At 35.5% G+C, this 18161-nt stretch overlaps 1 protein-coding gene across 1 annotated transcript in view; it reads right to left on the bottom strand.

The window, feature by feature from the left end:
- CFAP61 (cilia and flagella associated protein 61) overlaps positions 1-18161 on the bottom strand; it is a 362517-nt gene that overhangs the window by 121218 nt on the left and 223138 nt on the right. Inside the window, exon 24 of the mRNA XM_036749971.1 lies at positions 16717-16885. Coding sequence (XP_036605866.1) covers positions 16717-16885 — 169 coding nt within the window. The remainder of the gene's footprint in view (positions 1-16716; positions 16886-18161) is intronic.

Below are 18161 nucleotides of genomic sequence, written 5' to 3'. Positions count from 1 at the left end.
TGACTAGAATAGAGGGTAAGAAGAAATAAGACTGGAAAGGTAACTGGGAACCATATTGTAATGGGTTTTAAATGCCATGCTGAAGACTATATTTTAGCCTAGAGTTCCAATAGGAACTACTGAAAAGTTTTGACGATGGGAATGACATGTTATAATAGCAGACTTTTTTTAGCCCCCCGCCCTGATAATTGTGATAGTTAATTTATTGGACCCCTACTTCATTCCAGTCAGTATTAATCAGTTTGATATGATTCCATGGGGTAGTTATTATAAGTTCTGATAGGAGGCCTCAGATCTGTGAACTGCAGATTGTAAATTCACTTGCTTAATTATAGGAAGCTGACTAAAGGACTTCCACCTTTTTTTCCCTTATAATGATGACCAAGCCCAGTGTGACAGAGGTGACTCGATTACATGGAAAGTCTGCCAGCTATATTTGTTGACCCTCCACTCCTTGTCACTCCTCTATTGCCCAAAATGAAGAGATAACCATGAGCACATAGCAAATGGATGACCCTCGTTGATGAACCATGGCCTGCCCTTCTACCAGCCTGTTGGCCCTTATATATGTTTTGACATCTGCACTCCAACGCCATGAGCCTGTTCATTGACTTTAGTAGGACTTCCTAGAAGGTCAAGATAGCTCTGTTAAGGTCTGTTCACTAGCCCGTTTGTCAACCAATGGGATTCTGTAGTTTGTGTAGACCCTCCTGGAGGGTTAAGGGCAAGATCTATCAACCAATGAGGTTCTATAGTTTTGGTCTGCTCCACCTGTATTGTCCAGGTATCAAGCACTTTAAAACTAAGGCCCTGGAGGAAGGCACATCTAAGATCATGAGGTCCACTTCATTAGAGGGGACCATGGACCCTTTAATAAAGTGCCATTGGCTCAGAGCTCTGCCTCAGTGGGGGGGTTTTCTTGCAGATTGGATAATTTTGAAAATCCCTACATAATTCATCTTATAGATTGTAGGATATAGGATCAAGATGTAAGATACTGTCAATATATGAAATACAATACAAAAATTAATGTTATCTGTTCACTGTATTTATAGCTGTTTGAAGTTTGGTAACTGGTTAACACTAATGAGTTATGTCATTTATTTAGCTATGTACTGACTGATGCTGTCATTTGTTCATTCTTTCATTTTGTTTGTTTCTTTGGTATTTACTAACCTTACATACCTCAGCCATAAGGCCCGTGTTCAAAATTCCAATTGCTGCTGGGCATGGTGGAACATGCCTATAATCGCAGCAACCATGAGACTGTAGCTGTCAGTTTTCTAGAGCTCAGGAATTTTGAGCTGCTATGGACTATGCCAACCTGGTGTCCATACTGTTTGGCAACAATATAGTGAGTGCCTGGTATTTATAACTGTATTGATAATGGCTAACAATGCAGAGGGGTTGGCCTCTTTTCCCCTTAGTGCCAGAAATACAAAAATAAGGGGGTCACAGACTCCAGGCTTCAAGTTTATTAAAACAGGGAGTTACTATAAAAGTTAAATTTAATCCTGGTCTCTAATCCCATACATACATCTGTAAGCATAAGCAAAGTTGATTTTGGTTAATATTTTTTGGAGTTTGGTTTTCCAGGATCCATAGCTATAACAATCTCTTGTTCCCAGGTATTAGACACGAGTACTATGGTTCACAACATCTCTGCCACAACCTGTGTAGATTCTAAGGGCCAGGTGTTGCCTGTTTAGATTGTAAAGGTCAGGACCCTGGAGGTAGAGTGTAAGTATAAAGCAGGTGGGCACTGCTCAGTGGATAAGGAACCTTTAGGGTTGAAATGCACAAGCTAGGATGCTGTGTGTGCCTTGATTGGCCCCCATCAAGGCTTGGGCCTCCATTGAGGCTTGAGGGGGATTTAGGGGAATGCACAAGTTGTGCCCATATTGATTGTCCCCATCAAGATGTAGGGGGAGTTCCCCCCCCTTCTCACTGGCCCCTGTGAGAAGGGTGATTAGGCAATGCTGTAGGAGTTGGCACTCAGCAACCCTTGTGAGAAGGATAGATAGAATAAAGTCTGCATTGTTTAATTGTTAACCCCTTTGAAGTTGTCTTTCCTTTATAAAAGCAGATCAAAGAACCTGTGCCAGGAGGCCATCCTGAGTGTGCTAGGGTGCTTGCTAATACAAGATCTTAGAAGCCATGAATAAGGACATTGCTGCCCAATGAGAAGGCCAAATCTCCTCTGAATATAAAGAAAGTCTAAAAACTTCTCTCTTTTAACTATTGCTCTCTTTATCGTCCTATATCCCACATGTGGACATTGGTAGTATCAACCTCCAGAGAACCCATACTGTATAAGTGTATTTATGGGTGTATATAAATATATATATATATATATACACATATATATGTACACACACATAGACAATATGTATATGTGTGTATGTATGAATATATGTGTGTATGTGTATATAGGGATATGTGTATATATAGTGTATATATATATATATATATATATATATCTCCTTAATTAGGAGGGTGAGGCAAATCAGCTGTTGTATTTCTGTACTCTGCTGTGATGCAAAAGGTTAGCCACGTGTACCTCAAAATTTCATTCTAGTATTTTTGACTTTCAAGTACACAGGTTTTAAACACATTTTGTTTTCCATCTTTCTGATTCCATGCAACAAAATCACCCATTTAGAAAGCATTTGCTGCTAAATGGTAAAGAAAACAAGAGAACCTGATGTCTTCCCCAAATCTCCTACTGGGATAGAGCTGTATTTTAGGAATATTAATTTGGCAGCTCTGTGGAGGATGAATTGGAGTGTAGAGAGACTGCAAACAGGGACAGCAACTAGGAAGCTACTGCAACAGTACAGGCAAAATGTGATGAGGACTCAAAATGAGGTAGAGATGAATAGAGATGAGGTGATGGATGCGAGATGAGTTGTGGAGGCAGAATCAATAAGACTTGACAACTCACAGTGGGGGTGAAGGAAAGGGAAGAATCACAGGAGAGAAAGATTTGAAATTATACAGAGCATGAATAAGCTCTCAATTACTGGAGTAGGTTGTTCAGGAGTAGATAAGCTGTGTTGTTAGCACTGTATGGAAGGTAGTGCAGCTGAGCAGTAGGAGAAGGAAAGGAACAGCTAGAGTCAGTAATTCTGGAGTACTCTAGTCTCTTTCCCATAGTGGGTCTGGCTGCAATAAGAATAAGGAAACAAGTATTTATTAGGTATTTTCTATGAGCCAGGCACTGTGCTAAATGCTAGGGATACAAATGCAAATAAAAAGAGACACAAAAGGGAACTGACAAAGGAAGCAGGAAGATGAAGGTACTTGACATAGGGGGCATGGTTTTGAAGTCAAGAAAGTCAGTAAGAATTAGCAGGATTTCCATTGCTGATGTTTGGAAGTTAACTTATGTTTATGCAGAACCTTGTAGTATTTGATGGTAGAGATGAAACAGGACCTCCCCAATGAGCATCAGTTATTCCTGGTGGATTTCTTTGTGTTTATGAGTATTCTTCCTTTGTTTTATCCCTGGGGAGATCTTATGTATTGAGTCCTGCTGTTGAGGTTCCTGAAGTCTTGAGCATAGAAAACACCAAAGGAATTTAGTGATGATGAACCGGTCATAGGTTTTCAAAAGCTATTTTGCCTCAATTTCCTGATCCAGAAAATGAGGACAAGAACAGCACTTAGCTCCCAGGGTTGTTGTGAAGACCAAATGAGATAAGAACTGTAATGTGCTTAGCACTGGCACATAGTGAGTGCTATGTAAATGTTAGTCCTCCTTATTATGACAGCATCTTTGGAATAATTTCTTCTCCCTTTGGGAGTATATGTGTCAGAGTTTGGGGACTCAAATTCACTCAGACCTCTGACAACTTTCAGCTTCTTTCTGATACAGGTTTTAGACCACCACACCAGACTTATTTAGTGAGTATAGCATAACCTGTATTTTATACCCCACTTAAAGACAATGTAGAAGGGTAGGACTTGGAGAAATAATAAAGTGGGATTAGAAATTCTTGCTTTGTGTGGGTAAAATCTCTATTGTTATACGTTTTTCTGCCTTGGCTGTGATGATAGTACTCTTACTGGAAAAACTTCTGATGATACCTAGTTGATAAGGGAAGTCTTAGATCTAGATGATGGAGTTCTCTTTGACAGTATCAAGCCACAAAGGGAATAGTAATAGTAGTAATAATAGTTGACATTTACATAATGCTTTAAGGTTTACAAGACACCACATATTTTATCTCATTTGATCTTCACCAGCTTTTAAGCCTTCTGTTAGGACAAGAAGAACTGGAGGGACTTCCGGGAGGCAAGATGGCAGATTAAGCAGTAAATTACTGGAACTCTCCCATATTTACCTCCAAACAACCATAAAATAGTGCCCCAGAACAAATCCTGGAATAGTGGAGCCAGTGGAAAGACAAGGTAGAGCAGTCTTTTAGCCCGGGAGACTTGGCGGATTGGCAAAAAAGGTCCATATCATTCAGGTAAAAGGGGAGCATAATCCAGGACAGCAGGAGTTCCAGCAAGCTAACAGCAAGCCCCACCTCAGCAAACCAGTGGGGAATCCTGAGCCCCAGTGTGGAGGAGCAGGCAAACACCAACACCAGGACCCCCATGTGCCTTAGCATAGCCAGGGGAACTGGCAGACTCTGAGCACCACCATGTGCTTCAGTGTAGCCCCTAGTGGGTAGGCATCCTCCAGTGGCCAGACCTCCATGTACTTCAGTGTAGCCCCAGGGAAATGCAGAAAACTCCACCTGCCAGACACCACCACTAATACCCTAGCTCAGCAGCAGGTAAGCTGCCAGACTCCTACAGCCTACAGCTGCCAGCACCTGAGGCCCCAGCACATAAAGCCAGTAACCAGGCCCCTGGGCTCCAGCATAAGAAGCTTGGAACAGTATCCCCTGTACTCCAGCAGGAAAGCTCAATTTTAAAAGCCATCAAATAGGCAGAAATAATGAGCGAGAAGTAAAAATGAACATTAACCATAGAAAGTTACTATGGTTACAAAGAAGATACAAACTCAAACTCCAGAGGACAACATTGCCAATATATCTGAATCTGAAAACTCAAAGGGGAATATGAATTGGTCTTAAGGCCAAAAAGCCTTCTTGAAAGAGCTCAAGAAGGATTTTCAAAGTCAAATTAGAGAGGTAAAAGAAAAACTGGGAAAGGAAATGAGAGGTATGCAAGAGAAGTCGACAGCTTAGAAAAGGAAAGACAAAAATGGACTGAAGAAAACAATTCTTTAAAAATGGGGGAAAAAATCCACTGAAGAAAACAACTCCTTAAAAAGTAGAACTGGCCAAATGAAAAGGGAGGTACAAAAGCTAACCAAAGAAAATAATTCCTTAAAAATTAGAATTGGGCAAGTGGAAGCTAATGATTCTATGAAATATCAAGAATCAGTCAAACAAAGTCAAAAGAATGAAAAAACAGAAAATGTAAAATACCTCATTGGAAAAACAAATGACCTCAAAAATAGATCCAGGACAGATAATTTAAGAATTATTGTGGACTACCTGAAAGCCATGATCAAAAAAATAAGAGCCTAGACAGCATCTTTCCAGAAATCAAGTGAAATTGCCCTGATATCTTAGAACCAGGGGGTAAAATAGCAGCTGAAAGAACCTACCAATCACCTTCTGAAAGAGATCCCAAAATGAAAACTACAAGGAATATTGTAGCCAAATTCCAGAATTATTGGGTCAAGGGGAAAATACTGCGAGCATTTAAATATCATGGAACTACAGTCAGGATTATAACAGGACTTAGAAGCTTTTACCTTAAAGGATCGGAGGGCTTAGAAGATGACATTCCAGCAGGCAAAGGAGCTTAGATTACAACCAAGAATCAACTACCCAGAAAAACTGAGCATAATCTTTTGGGGAAAAAGATGAACATTCAATAACATAGGAGACTTTCAATCATTCCTGATGAAAAAACCAGAGCTGAACAGAAAATTTGGTCTTCAAATACAAGACTCAAGAGAAGCATAAAAAGGTAAACAGGAAAGAAAAAAAATGTTATTCAATATGGTTAAACTGTTTACATTCCTACACAGGAAGATGATACTTGTAACTCTTGAGAACTGTGTCTTTATTAGGGCAATTAGAAGGGGTATACATCGATAGAGAGTGTGGATGTAAGTTAATTTTGATGTGATGATAAAAAAATAATTAAGGGGTGAAAAAAAAGGACTGTACTGGGTGGAGAGGAAAGGAGGAGGCAGAAAAGGGTAAATACATCACATAAAGAGGTACAAAGACTTATTACAGTGGAGGGAAAGAAAGGGAGGCAAGCATTGTTTGAACCTTACTCTCCTTGGATTTAGCTCAAGCAGGAATAACAAATGTATTCAGTTGGTTATAGAAATCTATCTTACCCTTTAGGGCAGTAGGAGGACAAATGGGAAAGAAAAAAAGAGAGGGGTGGATAGAAGGGAGGGCAGAAGTAATAGGGGAAAGTGGAAAAATAGGGAGGGAGGCTGATAGATGAGAGGGCAAATTGAGGGAGGCAGTAGTCAGAAGCAAAACACTGGTGAGGAGGGAAAGGGTAAAAAGAGAGAAAAGTATAAACAAGGGGGGAAATAGGATGGAGAGAAAGACACAGTAATCATAACTATGGAAGTGAATGGGATCAGGGGCAGCTAGGTGGCACAGTGAGTAGAGCACCAGCCCTGAAGTCAGGAGTACCTGAGTTCAAATCTGGCCTCAGACACTCGACACATGTACTAGCTATGTGACCTTGGGCAAGTCACTTAACCCCAATTGCCCTGCCAAAAAAAAAAAACAACAAAAAAGAAGTGAATGGGATGAACTGTCCCATAAAATGGAAGCGGACAGCAGAGTGGATTAAAAAAACATAATTCTACAATATGTTTTTACAAGAAATACATTTGAAACAGAGAGACATATACAGAGTAAAGGTAAAAGGCTGGAGCAGAATATATATCGCTTGAATTGAAGTAAAAAAAAAAGGCAGGGTAGCAATCCTGATTTCCGACAAGGCAAAAGCAAAAATAGATCTAATTGAAAGAGATAGGGAAGGAAATCTTCCTAAAAGGTACCACAGACAATGAAGTACTATCAATACTAAACATATATGTGCCAAGTGATATAGCATCCAGATTCTTAGAAGAGAAGTTAATGGAATTACAGGAAGAAATAGACAGCAAAATTATACTAGTGGGGGTCCTCAACCTCCCCTTCTCTGAACTAAATAAATCTAACCACAAAATAAACAAGAAAGAAGTTAAGGAGATGAGTAGAATTTTAGAAAAATCAGATATGATAGACCTCTGAGGAAAACTGAATAGGGACAGAAAGGTTCTCAGGAGTACATGGCACCTAAACAAAAATTAACCATGCATTAAGGCAGAAAAACCTTACAATCCAGTGCAAAAAGGCAGAAATATTAAATGGATCCTTTTCAGATCATGATGCAATGAAAATTATATGTACTAAAGGGCCATGGAAAGATAAACTAAAAATTAATTGGAATCGAAATAATCTAATCCTAATGAATAATTGGCTCAGACAACAAATCATAGAAACAATTAATAACTTTGTCCAAGAGAATAACAATAATGAGACAATATACCAGAACTTATGGGATGCAGCCAAAGCAGTTCTTAGGGGAAATCTTATGTCTCTCAATGCTAACATGAATAAAATAAAGAGGAGATCAACGAATTGGGCATGCAACTAAAAAAGCTAGAAAAAGAACAAATTAAAGATCCCCCAAAATAACAAGTTAGAAATTCTGAAAATCAAAGGAGAGATTAATAAAATGAAAATTAAGAAAACTATTGAACTAATAAATAAAACTAGGAGCTGACTTTATGAAAAAAACAATAAAATAGATAAACCTTTGGTTAATTTGATGTTAAAAAAGAAAAAAACAAATTACCAGTATCAAAAATGAAAAGTGTGAATTTAACATCAATGAAGAGGAAATTAAAACAATGATTAGGAGCTATTTTGCCCAATTGTGTGCTAATAAATCTGTTAATCTAAGTGTAATAGATGGATATTTACAAAAATATAAATTCCCAGATTAACAGAAGAGGAAATAAAATACTTAACCCCATTTCAGAAAAAGAAATTGAATAAACCATCAATGAACTTCCTAAGGAAAAAAACCCAGGGCAAGATGGATGTACAAGTGAATTCTACCAAACATTTATTAATTCCAATACTATATAAGCTATTTGGAAAATAGGTGAAGAAGTAGTCCTACTAAATTCTTTTTATGCTACAAATATGGTGCTATACCTAAACCAGGAAGAGCCAAAACAGAGAAAGAAAATTATAGACCAATTTCCCCAATGCATATTGATGCAAATATTTTAAATAAAATATTAGCAAAGAGATTACAGCAACTTGTCATGAGGATAATATACTATGACAAGGTGGGATTTATACCAGGAATGCAGGTCTGGTTCAATATTAGGAAAACTATCAGCATAATTGACCATATCAACTACAAAACTAATAGAAAATATATGATTATCTCAATAGATGCAGAAAAAGTTTTTGACAAAATACAGCATCCATTCCTATTAAAAAGCCCTAGAAAGCATGGGAATAAACAGAGTTTTCCTTAAAATGATAAATAGCATTGATCTAAAACTATCAGCAAGCATTATATGTAATGGGATAAGCTAGAAGCATTATCAGTGAGATCAGAGGTAAAACAAGGATGTACATTATCACCACTGTTAGTTAATATTGTACTAGAAATGTTAGCTTTAGCAATAAGAGAAGAAAAAGTAATTGAAGGTGTTGGAATAGGCAATGAAGAAACAAAACTATCACTCTTTGTAGATGATATGATGGTATACTTAGAGAATCCTAAAGAATCAACTAAAAAACTACCTGAAATAAATAAAAACTTTAGCAAAGTTACAGGATATAAAATAAACCCATATAAATCATGGGCATTTCTATATAATATTAACAAAGCCCAGCAACGAGATAAAAAGAAAAATTCCATTTAAAATAACTGTAGACAATATAAAATACTTGGGAGTCTACCTGCCAAGACAAACCCAGGAACCATATGAACACAATTACAAAAGCTTTTCACACAAAGCTTTTTCTAAGTCAGATATAAATAATTGGAAAAATATCAGCTGCTCATGGGTGGGCTGAGCTAATATAATAAAAATGACAATTCAACCTAAATTAATTTACTTATTCAGTGCCATGCCAATTAAACTACCAAAAATTTATTTTATAGAGCTAGGAAAAGTAATAAAGTTCATGTGGAAGAACAAAAGGTCCACAATATCAAGGGAATTAGTGAAAAGAAATGAAAGAGAAGGTGGCCTATCTGTACCAGGTCTAAAACTATTATAAAGCAGTAACTATCAAAACTACTTGGTATTGGCTAAAAAATAAGAGTGGTGGATCAATGGAATGGGTTAGGTACACAAGACATAGCAGTTGGTGAGTATAGTAATCAACTATTTGATAAACCCAAAGACTCCAATTTCTGGGATAAGAACTAAATATTTGACAAAAACTATTGGGAAAACTGGAAAATAGTATAGCAGAAACTAGGCATAGACTAACATCATACACTATATACCAAAAGAAAGTCAAAATGGGTACATTATTTAGACATAAAGGGTGATACCATACGCAAATTAGGAGAGAAAGGAATAGTTTACCTATCAGATCTATGGAGAAGGGAAGAATTTATGACCAAACAAGATATAAAGAACATTATGAAATTCAAAATGGATAATTTTGATTGCATTAAATTAAAAAGGTTCTGTACAAACAAAGTCAATGCAACCAAGATTAGAAAGAAATCAGAAAGCTGGGAAACAATTTTTATAGCCAGTCTCTAATAAAATATACAGAGTACAGAGGACTGAGTCAAATTTATAAGAATACTAGTCACTCCCCAATTGATAAATGGTCAAAGGATATGAACAGGCAGCTCTCAGATGAAGAAATTAAAGCTATTATGTTAAAAGTGCTCTAAATAATTATTGATTAGAGAAATACAAATGAAAACAACTCTGAGGTACCACCTCACACCTATCTGATTGGCTAACATGACAAAACAGGAAAATGATTCATGTTGGAGGAGATCTGGGCAACTTGAAACACTAATGCATTGTGAACTGATCAAACCATTCTGGAGGGCAATTTGGAACTATATCCAAAGGGCTATAAAATTGTGCATACCCTTTGATCTAGCAATACCACTACTAGGTCTGTATCCCAAAGAAATCATAAAAAAATAAAGGAAAAGAACCCACACGTACAAAAATATTTATAGCAGCTCTTTTGTGGTGGCAAAGAATTGGAAATTGAGGGGATGCCCATCAATTGGGGAATAGCTGAATAAGTTATGGTATATTAATGTAATGGAATACTACTGTGCTATAAGAAATGATGAGCAGGTGGATTTCAGAAAAACCTAGACTGACTTTTATGAACTGATACTCAGTGAAGTGATCAGAACAAGGAGAACATTGTACACAGTAACAGCAACATTGTACATTAATCAACTATTTAGGTCTTCTCAGCAATACAATTATCTAAGACAATTCCAAAAGGTTCGTGATGAAAAATGCTATCCACACCCAGAGAAAGAACTATGGAGTATGAATGCAGGTTGCAGCATACTATTTTTCTTTTCTTTCTCGTGGTTTTCCCCTTTTGTTTTAATTCTTCTTTTACAACATGACTAATGTAGAAATATGTTTAATATAATTGTACATGTATAGTCTATATTAGATTGCTTGTTCTCTTGGGGAGGGGAGTGAGAAAAAATTTGGAACTCAAAATCTTATAAAAGTAAATGTTGAAAACTAAAAAAATTTAAAAATTAAAACAAAAGAAGAACTAGAGATTATCTAGTCCAACCTTCCCATTATACAGATGAGAAAACTGAGTCTCAGGAAGGTCAAATGACTTGCCTACCGTCATACAAAGTAGTGAGGAACACAATTGGGTTTAGAAGCCAAGTTTCCTGGCTCCTAATCTAGGGTCTTTCCAGATTACATCATCCTGTTCTTTAATAATATCTTTTTTTATTCTGACTGATGACAACCTTAAGAAAAACTTCAGAATCCCAGAATCTCAGTATCAAAAAAGATCGCAGGAGCCATCTAGTCCAACCTGAACAAAAATTACCTTTTCAATATCCTAACTGATGGTGTTCTACAGCATTTTTTCAATCAATATGACTTTTGATATCAAATGACAATTGATAGCTTGTATTTTTCCACTGAAAACTGCTTATCTTTTGACCATTTATCAATTGGGAAACGGATCTTATTCTTATAAATTTGACTCAGTTCCCTATATATCTTAGAAATGAGGCCCTTATCAGAGAAACTTGGTGCAAAGATCCGCCCCCACTTCTTTTCTAATTTTAGCTACATTGGTTTTATTTATACAAATTTTTTTTAAAACTTATGTAATCAAAGCTGTTGATTTTACCTCCTGTGAACACTAATCTACTGTGCTCATTTGCCTCTGTATATTGTGCATCCAATCTTTTCCACTGATCAATCTATTTCTTACCCAGTACCAACTTGTTTTGATAATTATGTCTTTGTACCATAGTTTGAGATTTGGTACCACTAAACTCCCTTCTTTCTCACTTTAAAAAAAATTAATTCCCTTGATATTATTGACTTTGTGTTTCTCCAAATATTTTATAATGTTTTTCTATCCTTATAAAGTAATCCTTTGGTCATTTTATTGGTATGGCACTGAAAATACATAAAGGAGTTTAGGTAGTATGGTCATTTTTATTATATTGACTAGGTCTACCCATGAGCAATTAATATTTCTCTAATTATCTAGATCTGTCTTTATATGTGCAAAGATTGTTTTATAATTGTTTTGATATCATTCCTGTGTATGTAGAATGACAAGTAGACTCACATGTATTTTATACTGTTATTATTTTAAGTGGAATTTTTCTTCCTCCTGGATTTTGTTGGCAATACACAGATATGCTGATAATCTGTGTGAGATTTGTTTTATATCCTGTAACTTTTGGTAAAGTTGTTCGTTGTTTCAATAAATTTTTTAGTTAATTCATTATGGTTCTCTAGGTAAACCAAGATATCTTCAAAAATATTTTTTCCTCTTTGCCTATACTTATTAATTCAGTTTCTTTTCTGTGTCTTATTGCTATAACTAGCATTTCTGGCACTATATTCAATAGTTATGGTTATAATAGACATCCTTTCTTTACCCCTGAGCTTGATGGAATGGCCTTTAGCTTATCCTCATTACTGATAATGCTTGCTCTTGGTTTTAGATTGATACTGCTTATCATTTTTCAAAAAGTGACATTTATTCCTGTGCTTTCTAGTATCTAAGAACACCCACTGGGATTAGGTGTTGAGTCTTATCAAAAGCTTTCTGAACCTATTGATATCATAACATGATTCCCTTATTAATACAGTCAATTATGCTTATAGCTTTCATAATATTCAGACATCCCTGCATTCCTGATACAAATCCAACCTCACCATAATGTATTATCTTTATGACAGATTGTTATAATCTCCTCACTAATATTTTATTTACAATTTTTATCAATATTTATTAGCATATTGGTCTATAGTTTTTCTCTGTTTTGACTCTCTTTGGTTTATGTATCAAAATCATATTTGTGTCATAGAAGGAATTGGGTAGAACTGTGCTTTTTTTCAGTTTATGTAACATTGGAAAGAATTGTTCTTTAAAGATTCAGTAAAATTAGCTTTTAAATTCATTTCATCCTGTTTTTTTCCTTTTGAAAGTTCATTTTTGTTTGTGCTGCTTCTTTTTCTGAGATAAAGTAAGTTTAGTACTCTATTTCATATTTTGTCAACCTGAGTAATTCATATTTTTGTAAATGTCCATCCATTTTATTTAGATTGTTGGTTTTATTGGCATAGAGTTGAGTAAAATAACTCAATAATTTATTTCTTATTCATTCATTGTGAATTTATCTTTTCATTTTTGGTAAATGAAATTTAGTTTTTTCTTTTTAAAAAAAATGAAGCTAGCTAATACCTTTTACATTTTATTGATTTTTTTCAAAGAACCAGCCCCTAGTTTTATTAATTCAAATGATTTTTTGCTTTCAATTTTCTTAATCTCTCCCTTGATGTTTAAGATTTTTATTTTGGTGTCTAGTTGAAGGTTTTGATTGGTTGTTTTTCTAATTTTTTTTTAGTTATATGCCCAATTAGTTGCTCTGCTATTTCTTTCATTATTGAAAGTGTTATAGATATAATCTTCCCCTAAATACTGCTTTGGCTGAATCCCAAGTAATTTGGTATGTTATCTTGCTGGCTATCTTTATCTTTAATGAAAATGATTATTTTTGTGATTTTTCTTTGACCTACCCCTTCTTTAGGATTGTTATTTAGTTCCCAATTAAATTTTAATTTATGCTTCAAAGACCCTTTATTGAGTACAATTTTTATTGCCAAATGGTCAGGGAGCTGTGAATTTAATATTTCTGCTTTTCTGCATTCTAGTAAGATTTTTAAGCCCTGATAGTCTAATTTTTGTGAAGGTGTCATGCACAGTTGAAAAATAGGTATACTACTCTCTATTCCCATTCAGTATTCTCCAATAGTCTATCATGCATAACTTTTCTACTTAGGTATATTCATTGCCTTTTAATTCATTTTCATTTAGATTTGTCTAGGTTTGAGGGGAGGAATTTATATCACCCACTGTTATTATTTTGCTGACTATTTCTCCATGTAATTCATTTAACTTTTCCTTTAACCATTTAGAAGCTATGCCATTTGGTATATATGTCTTTAGTATGACTATTAATTCATTGTTTATGGTACCTTTTAGCAAAATATAGTTTCTCTGTTTATCTTTTTTACTTAGGTCTATTTTACTATTGCTTTGACTAAGATTACAAATGGTACTTCTGCCTTTTTTTTTTACTTCAGCTGAAACATAAAAGATTAATTTAACCCTGTGTGTATCTTCTATTTCAAGTGTTTGTTGAAAACAAGATATTGTTGTATCTTAGTTTCTAACTCAATCTGTATCCTCCTGCACTTAATGACTGAGTTTATCCCATTTACATTCACAGTTATGATTATTATGTATCTCCCTCCATCTGACAATTATCCTGATTAAATTTTATCTTGTTATATTTGGCAAAAATCTTCCGGCCTGCCAAAATATTTTTCATTCTTGACTATCATTAAGTTTGTTAACTCTATATCCTAGTTTTGTGTAATCTATAAATTTGATACACATGCCCCCTACATGTTTATCAAATCATTGGTAAAAAAATTAAATAGCAGAAGGCCAAGCTCAGATACATGGGACATTCCACTATTTACCATTTTCCAAGCCAAACTATTAATGACTTCTATTTGGGTCCAACCATTTACCAATCTGAATCTTTGCATCTTTGTTCACAAAGTTAGCCTCACAGTTTTTGCCAGACCCATGGATAAAATCTAGGTGAACTGTACATTTATAATAATATATTCTAGAATTTTGCCAGAAATCAAAATCAAGCTTACTGATCTATAGGTAGTTTGGGAAAATATTATTATGTTCATTTATAGGTTAAAAACTTGAGGTTCCGAGAGCCTTAGCATGTGACAAGCTCACATGCTAAGTTAATTGCAATGTTGAAACTAGAGATCATGTCTTTTGACTATTCCATGCTACCTCTCAATTCCTCAGTGTGACACCTGTCATCATGTTTATCACCTACCTGCAAGACGTTCCTCTAACTTTATCAAACTACTCTTATCCATTAGGCCACATCAATAAAAAAATATAGGTCCTTGGATATACCTAAGAAACCCTCTCTGTAAACATCCTCAGTCATCAAAATCTCTATAGTCATTAGTATTTCCTTCCACCTAAGGAAACAGAATTATACTATCTCTTCCACACCCATTGAAGAAAATTCTTCATGCCCGTCTCAACAAAAGAAAATATGACTCTTCTTTGTTAACTTTCTTTGGTTCATGAATCCAAGAAATAAGATTTGGTTACTACAACTTTTGTTGTGCCATTTTCTGCCATAATCATATCCTATTGAATCCAGAGACACATAAGTCAATTGAAAGGTTTCCACTTTTCTTTCTCATATCTCTTAGTTCTTCTAATCTCTGCCCCTCTAAATATATGTATGGAGATACAAAAAGACTACTTTTTGGAGGACTGCACCAATAATGATATGGTTTGTGGTTTCACCATTTATAAAATCTTGTCATGTCCTGAGTTACATTTTATAACAACATGTAATATTTAGCATTACTGAGGTAGAGGGGTCAAAATGGCCAGCTGCAGGTAGCCAACAAAATTTCCTGATGCTGCCCAAACCAGATTAAAATGTAATTGGGAAATATTTAACGAAATAAATAAAAATACAATACCACATAGATAATGTTAATTCTTGGTTTTCCAGGTCAATCTGCACAAGCAGGGACCCCTTTCTATTTGAGTTTGTCACCAAAGGACTAGTGGATAGAAAACTGGACTTAATAATCAAGAAAACCTAAGCTCAAATCCTATCCCTGATACTAACTAGCTATGAGACCATGGGCAAGGCACTTAATTTCTCTAAAGTTCAGGCAACTCTGATACCAAGTTAGGTTACAGCATGCTCAGAAATATTTTGAGCTTAAATTTTGCAAATTATAAATTCATATTGTTAAAGGAAGCCATTTAAACATTCACAATTCTGGGGCCTGGTCACTAGATAAATGAGAGAAAGGAAAAGAAGCAATTAAAAAAAAAAAGATAAACTCCCTCATGAATTCAACTGCCCTTTTCACATCATTCTGGTTACCTTTAATTCCCATATCCTAGGGAAAAATTAAATTGGAACACTGTTGATCACTTTTCCATTTATTTTTTCCAGTTGTAAAAATGGCAAGAGCTTAATGTGCCACAAGCTAATGCCACAAGGGCAGCTGGACACACATGGGCAGATGCTCTTTTCAATCAACATCCTGGCCATTTCGTCCATGCAGAGCTTCTTCCAAAGTGGCAGGGAACTCTACACTGGAGAAGGATGCACAATTTGCAGAAAATAAATTGAAACATACCCAGGGAGAGAGGAAAAGAAAGAAAGCAAAATATCAGTATGGTTAGCAGACATCAAAAGAAAAAGAAATGTTTAAATTTCAAATATTTTTCCAGTTTATTTTTTTATCCTTTTCTCAAGAAAAAAAAACTCTCTATAACCTTTGAAAATTGAAACTCTTTTCAAAAAGGAATAAAAGCTATTGGTGAAAGGAGTGAAACACAAGTAATGTTTAAAGGTAGGTAAGTATCCCTACTGGACCGGATGTGGAGAGCCACATTGTACAGCCCAAGTACTATAGACTTCCAGGCATCCATTAACTTACCCCCAAATGCATGCCTGGTTGTGTCTGAACTCTGATATAAAGAGCAGTAAATGTTAGTCTTTTAGTCAACAGACTAAAGAGTGACATTGCTCCAACTCGTTATCATTTTTATCCTTGAGCAGAATGTTTTTGTTGGAATGTGATGAGAGGAGGGTTTCAGGATGCAATTCTGGTCACGAGTATGCCTTTAAGAGTGCTTTAAAGACACAGAACAGCAGCTGTCACCATCCACACACAAGAGGAGACGCTCTTTACAGGAGGAGTGTGTGCCCCGGTAAATGGATTAATCGCTAATCGTGGTAATCATCAAACACGTTGGCTTCTGCCCTACGTGCACAGCGCCTTACCTGGTACTGCTGCCCAGTACAGAGGATGAGGTGGTCATATGGCACTATCTTTTCACTGGAAAGGATGACGTGCTTGGCAGCTCTGTTTATGCCAATCATTTTACCAACCACAACATTAACCCAGGAACAAAGTGACATCAATGCATAATCTTTATCATTAAAACAGTGGCTGTGAAGAAAGAATATCCATAAGTGACATTTGAGCAGCTGACAGCAGGCATTAATTAGACATCTGGTGGGTTGGTTGAGGTCCCCTAGTGGTTCAAGTCTGTTTTCTTGCTGTGAGTTTACCAGAGCCCCTACTAAAAGATTATTCGTTATGAAACACTTAGCTACAAATTGACATCTTCAAGCTAAAGCTAAATTATCCCTCTCGGCTTTGGACCATTCCACAACAGGGACTTTTTAAGTAACTAATGCATGCCAACTATACTCCTTCCTCTGCTTCTTCTCCATAACTGTGGAAATTTTCTTTCTAATTTTAAGTGGGGAAACAAGCATTTGTTAAGTGCTTACTATATGCCAAGCATTTTACAAATATTATCTCATTTGATCCTAACAACAATCTTGGGTGGTAGGGGGTAGGTGCTATTATTATCCTCATTTTATAGTTAAGAAAACTGAGGCAGAGAGAAGTTAAGTGACTTGCCCAGGGTCACAGGACTAATTTTTGAACTCAAATCTTCCTGAGTTCCAGATCCATCATTCTATTCACTGTACCACCTAGCTGCCTCTATTTTAGATTAAAATAATGTAGCATTTTAAATGAGGTGACCACTGTCTCTAAGGAAATGGAAGCTAGAGGAAGATAATTGCTTTGAGGAATCCCAAAGACAAGGCTCATAGTTCTAGGTACCTTTGGGATCCAATTCTATTTATTAATACTTCTCAAAAATTAAAAGTAGAATGTAAGTTCCTTAAAGGCAGGGGATGCTTCATTTTTGTATTGCTTGTTATCTCAGAACTATTATATTTTAATTAAATTGTACAGAATAATTATATTATAAATGGAAGAATTAGGACTTGAATCTAGGCCTTGTGACTCCAAGTCCACTGTGAATTTGATTATACCTTCAGAACAACAACAAAAACAACAAAAACAAACAAACAACAACTATTCTGCCACTTTCTAAGCATGTGACTTTAGGGATTCAATCTTTCTAAGAGTCAAGTTCATCATCTAAAAGCGGGGGGGAACCTGCCCTACCTACCTCCCAAGATTATGAGAAGGATCAAATAAGAAAATGTATATGAAAAGGCTTTGAAAGCAAAAGTTTATATATATACATATATATATGTATATATATATACACACATACACATGTATGTATATGTATATAAATGTGTGTATATATACACATATATATAATCTACATAAATGGTATTATTATATAATCATGTTTATGAGTATTCTTTTTATACAAAAAGATATGTAAACAGATTCC

The sequence above is a fragment of the Trichosurus vulpecula genome, chromosome 3 (assembly GCF_011100635.1).
Source record: "Trichosurus vulpecula isolate mTriVul1 chromosome 3, mTriVul1.pri, whole genome shotgun sequence".
In the NCBI taxonomy this organism is placed as follows: Eukaryota; Metazoa; Chordata; class Mammalia; order Diprotodontia; family Phalangeridae; genus Trichosurus; species Trichosurus vulpecula.
This window is presented reverse-complemented; position numbering and strand designations above follow the sequence as displayed.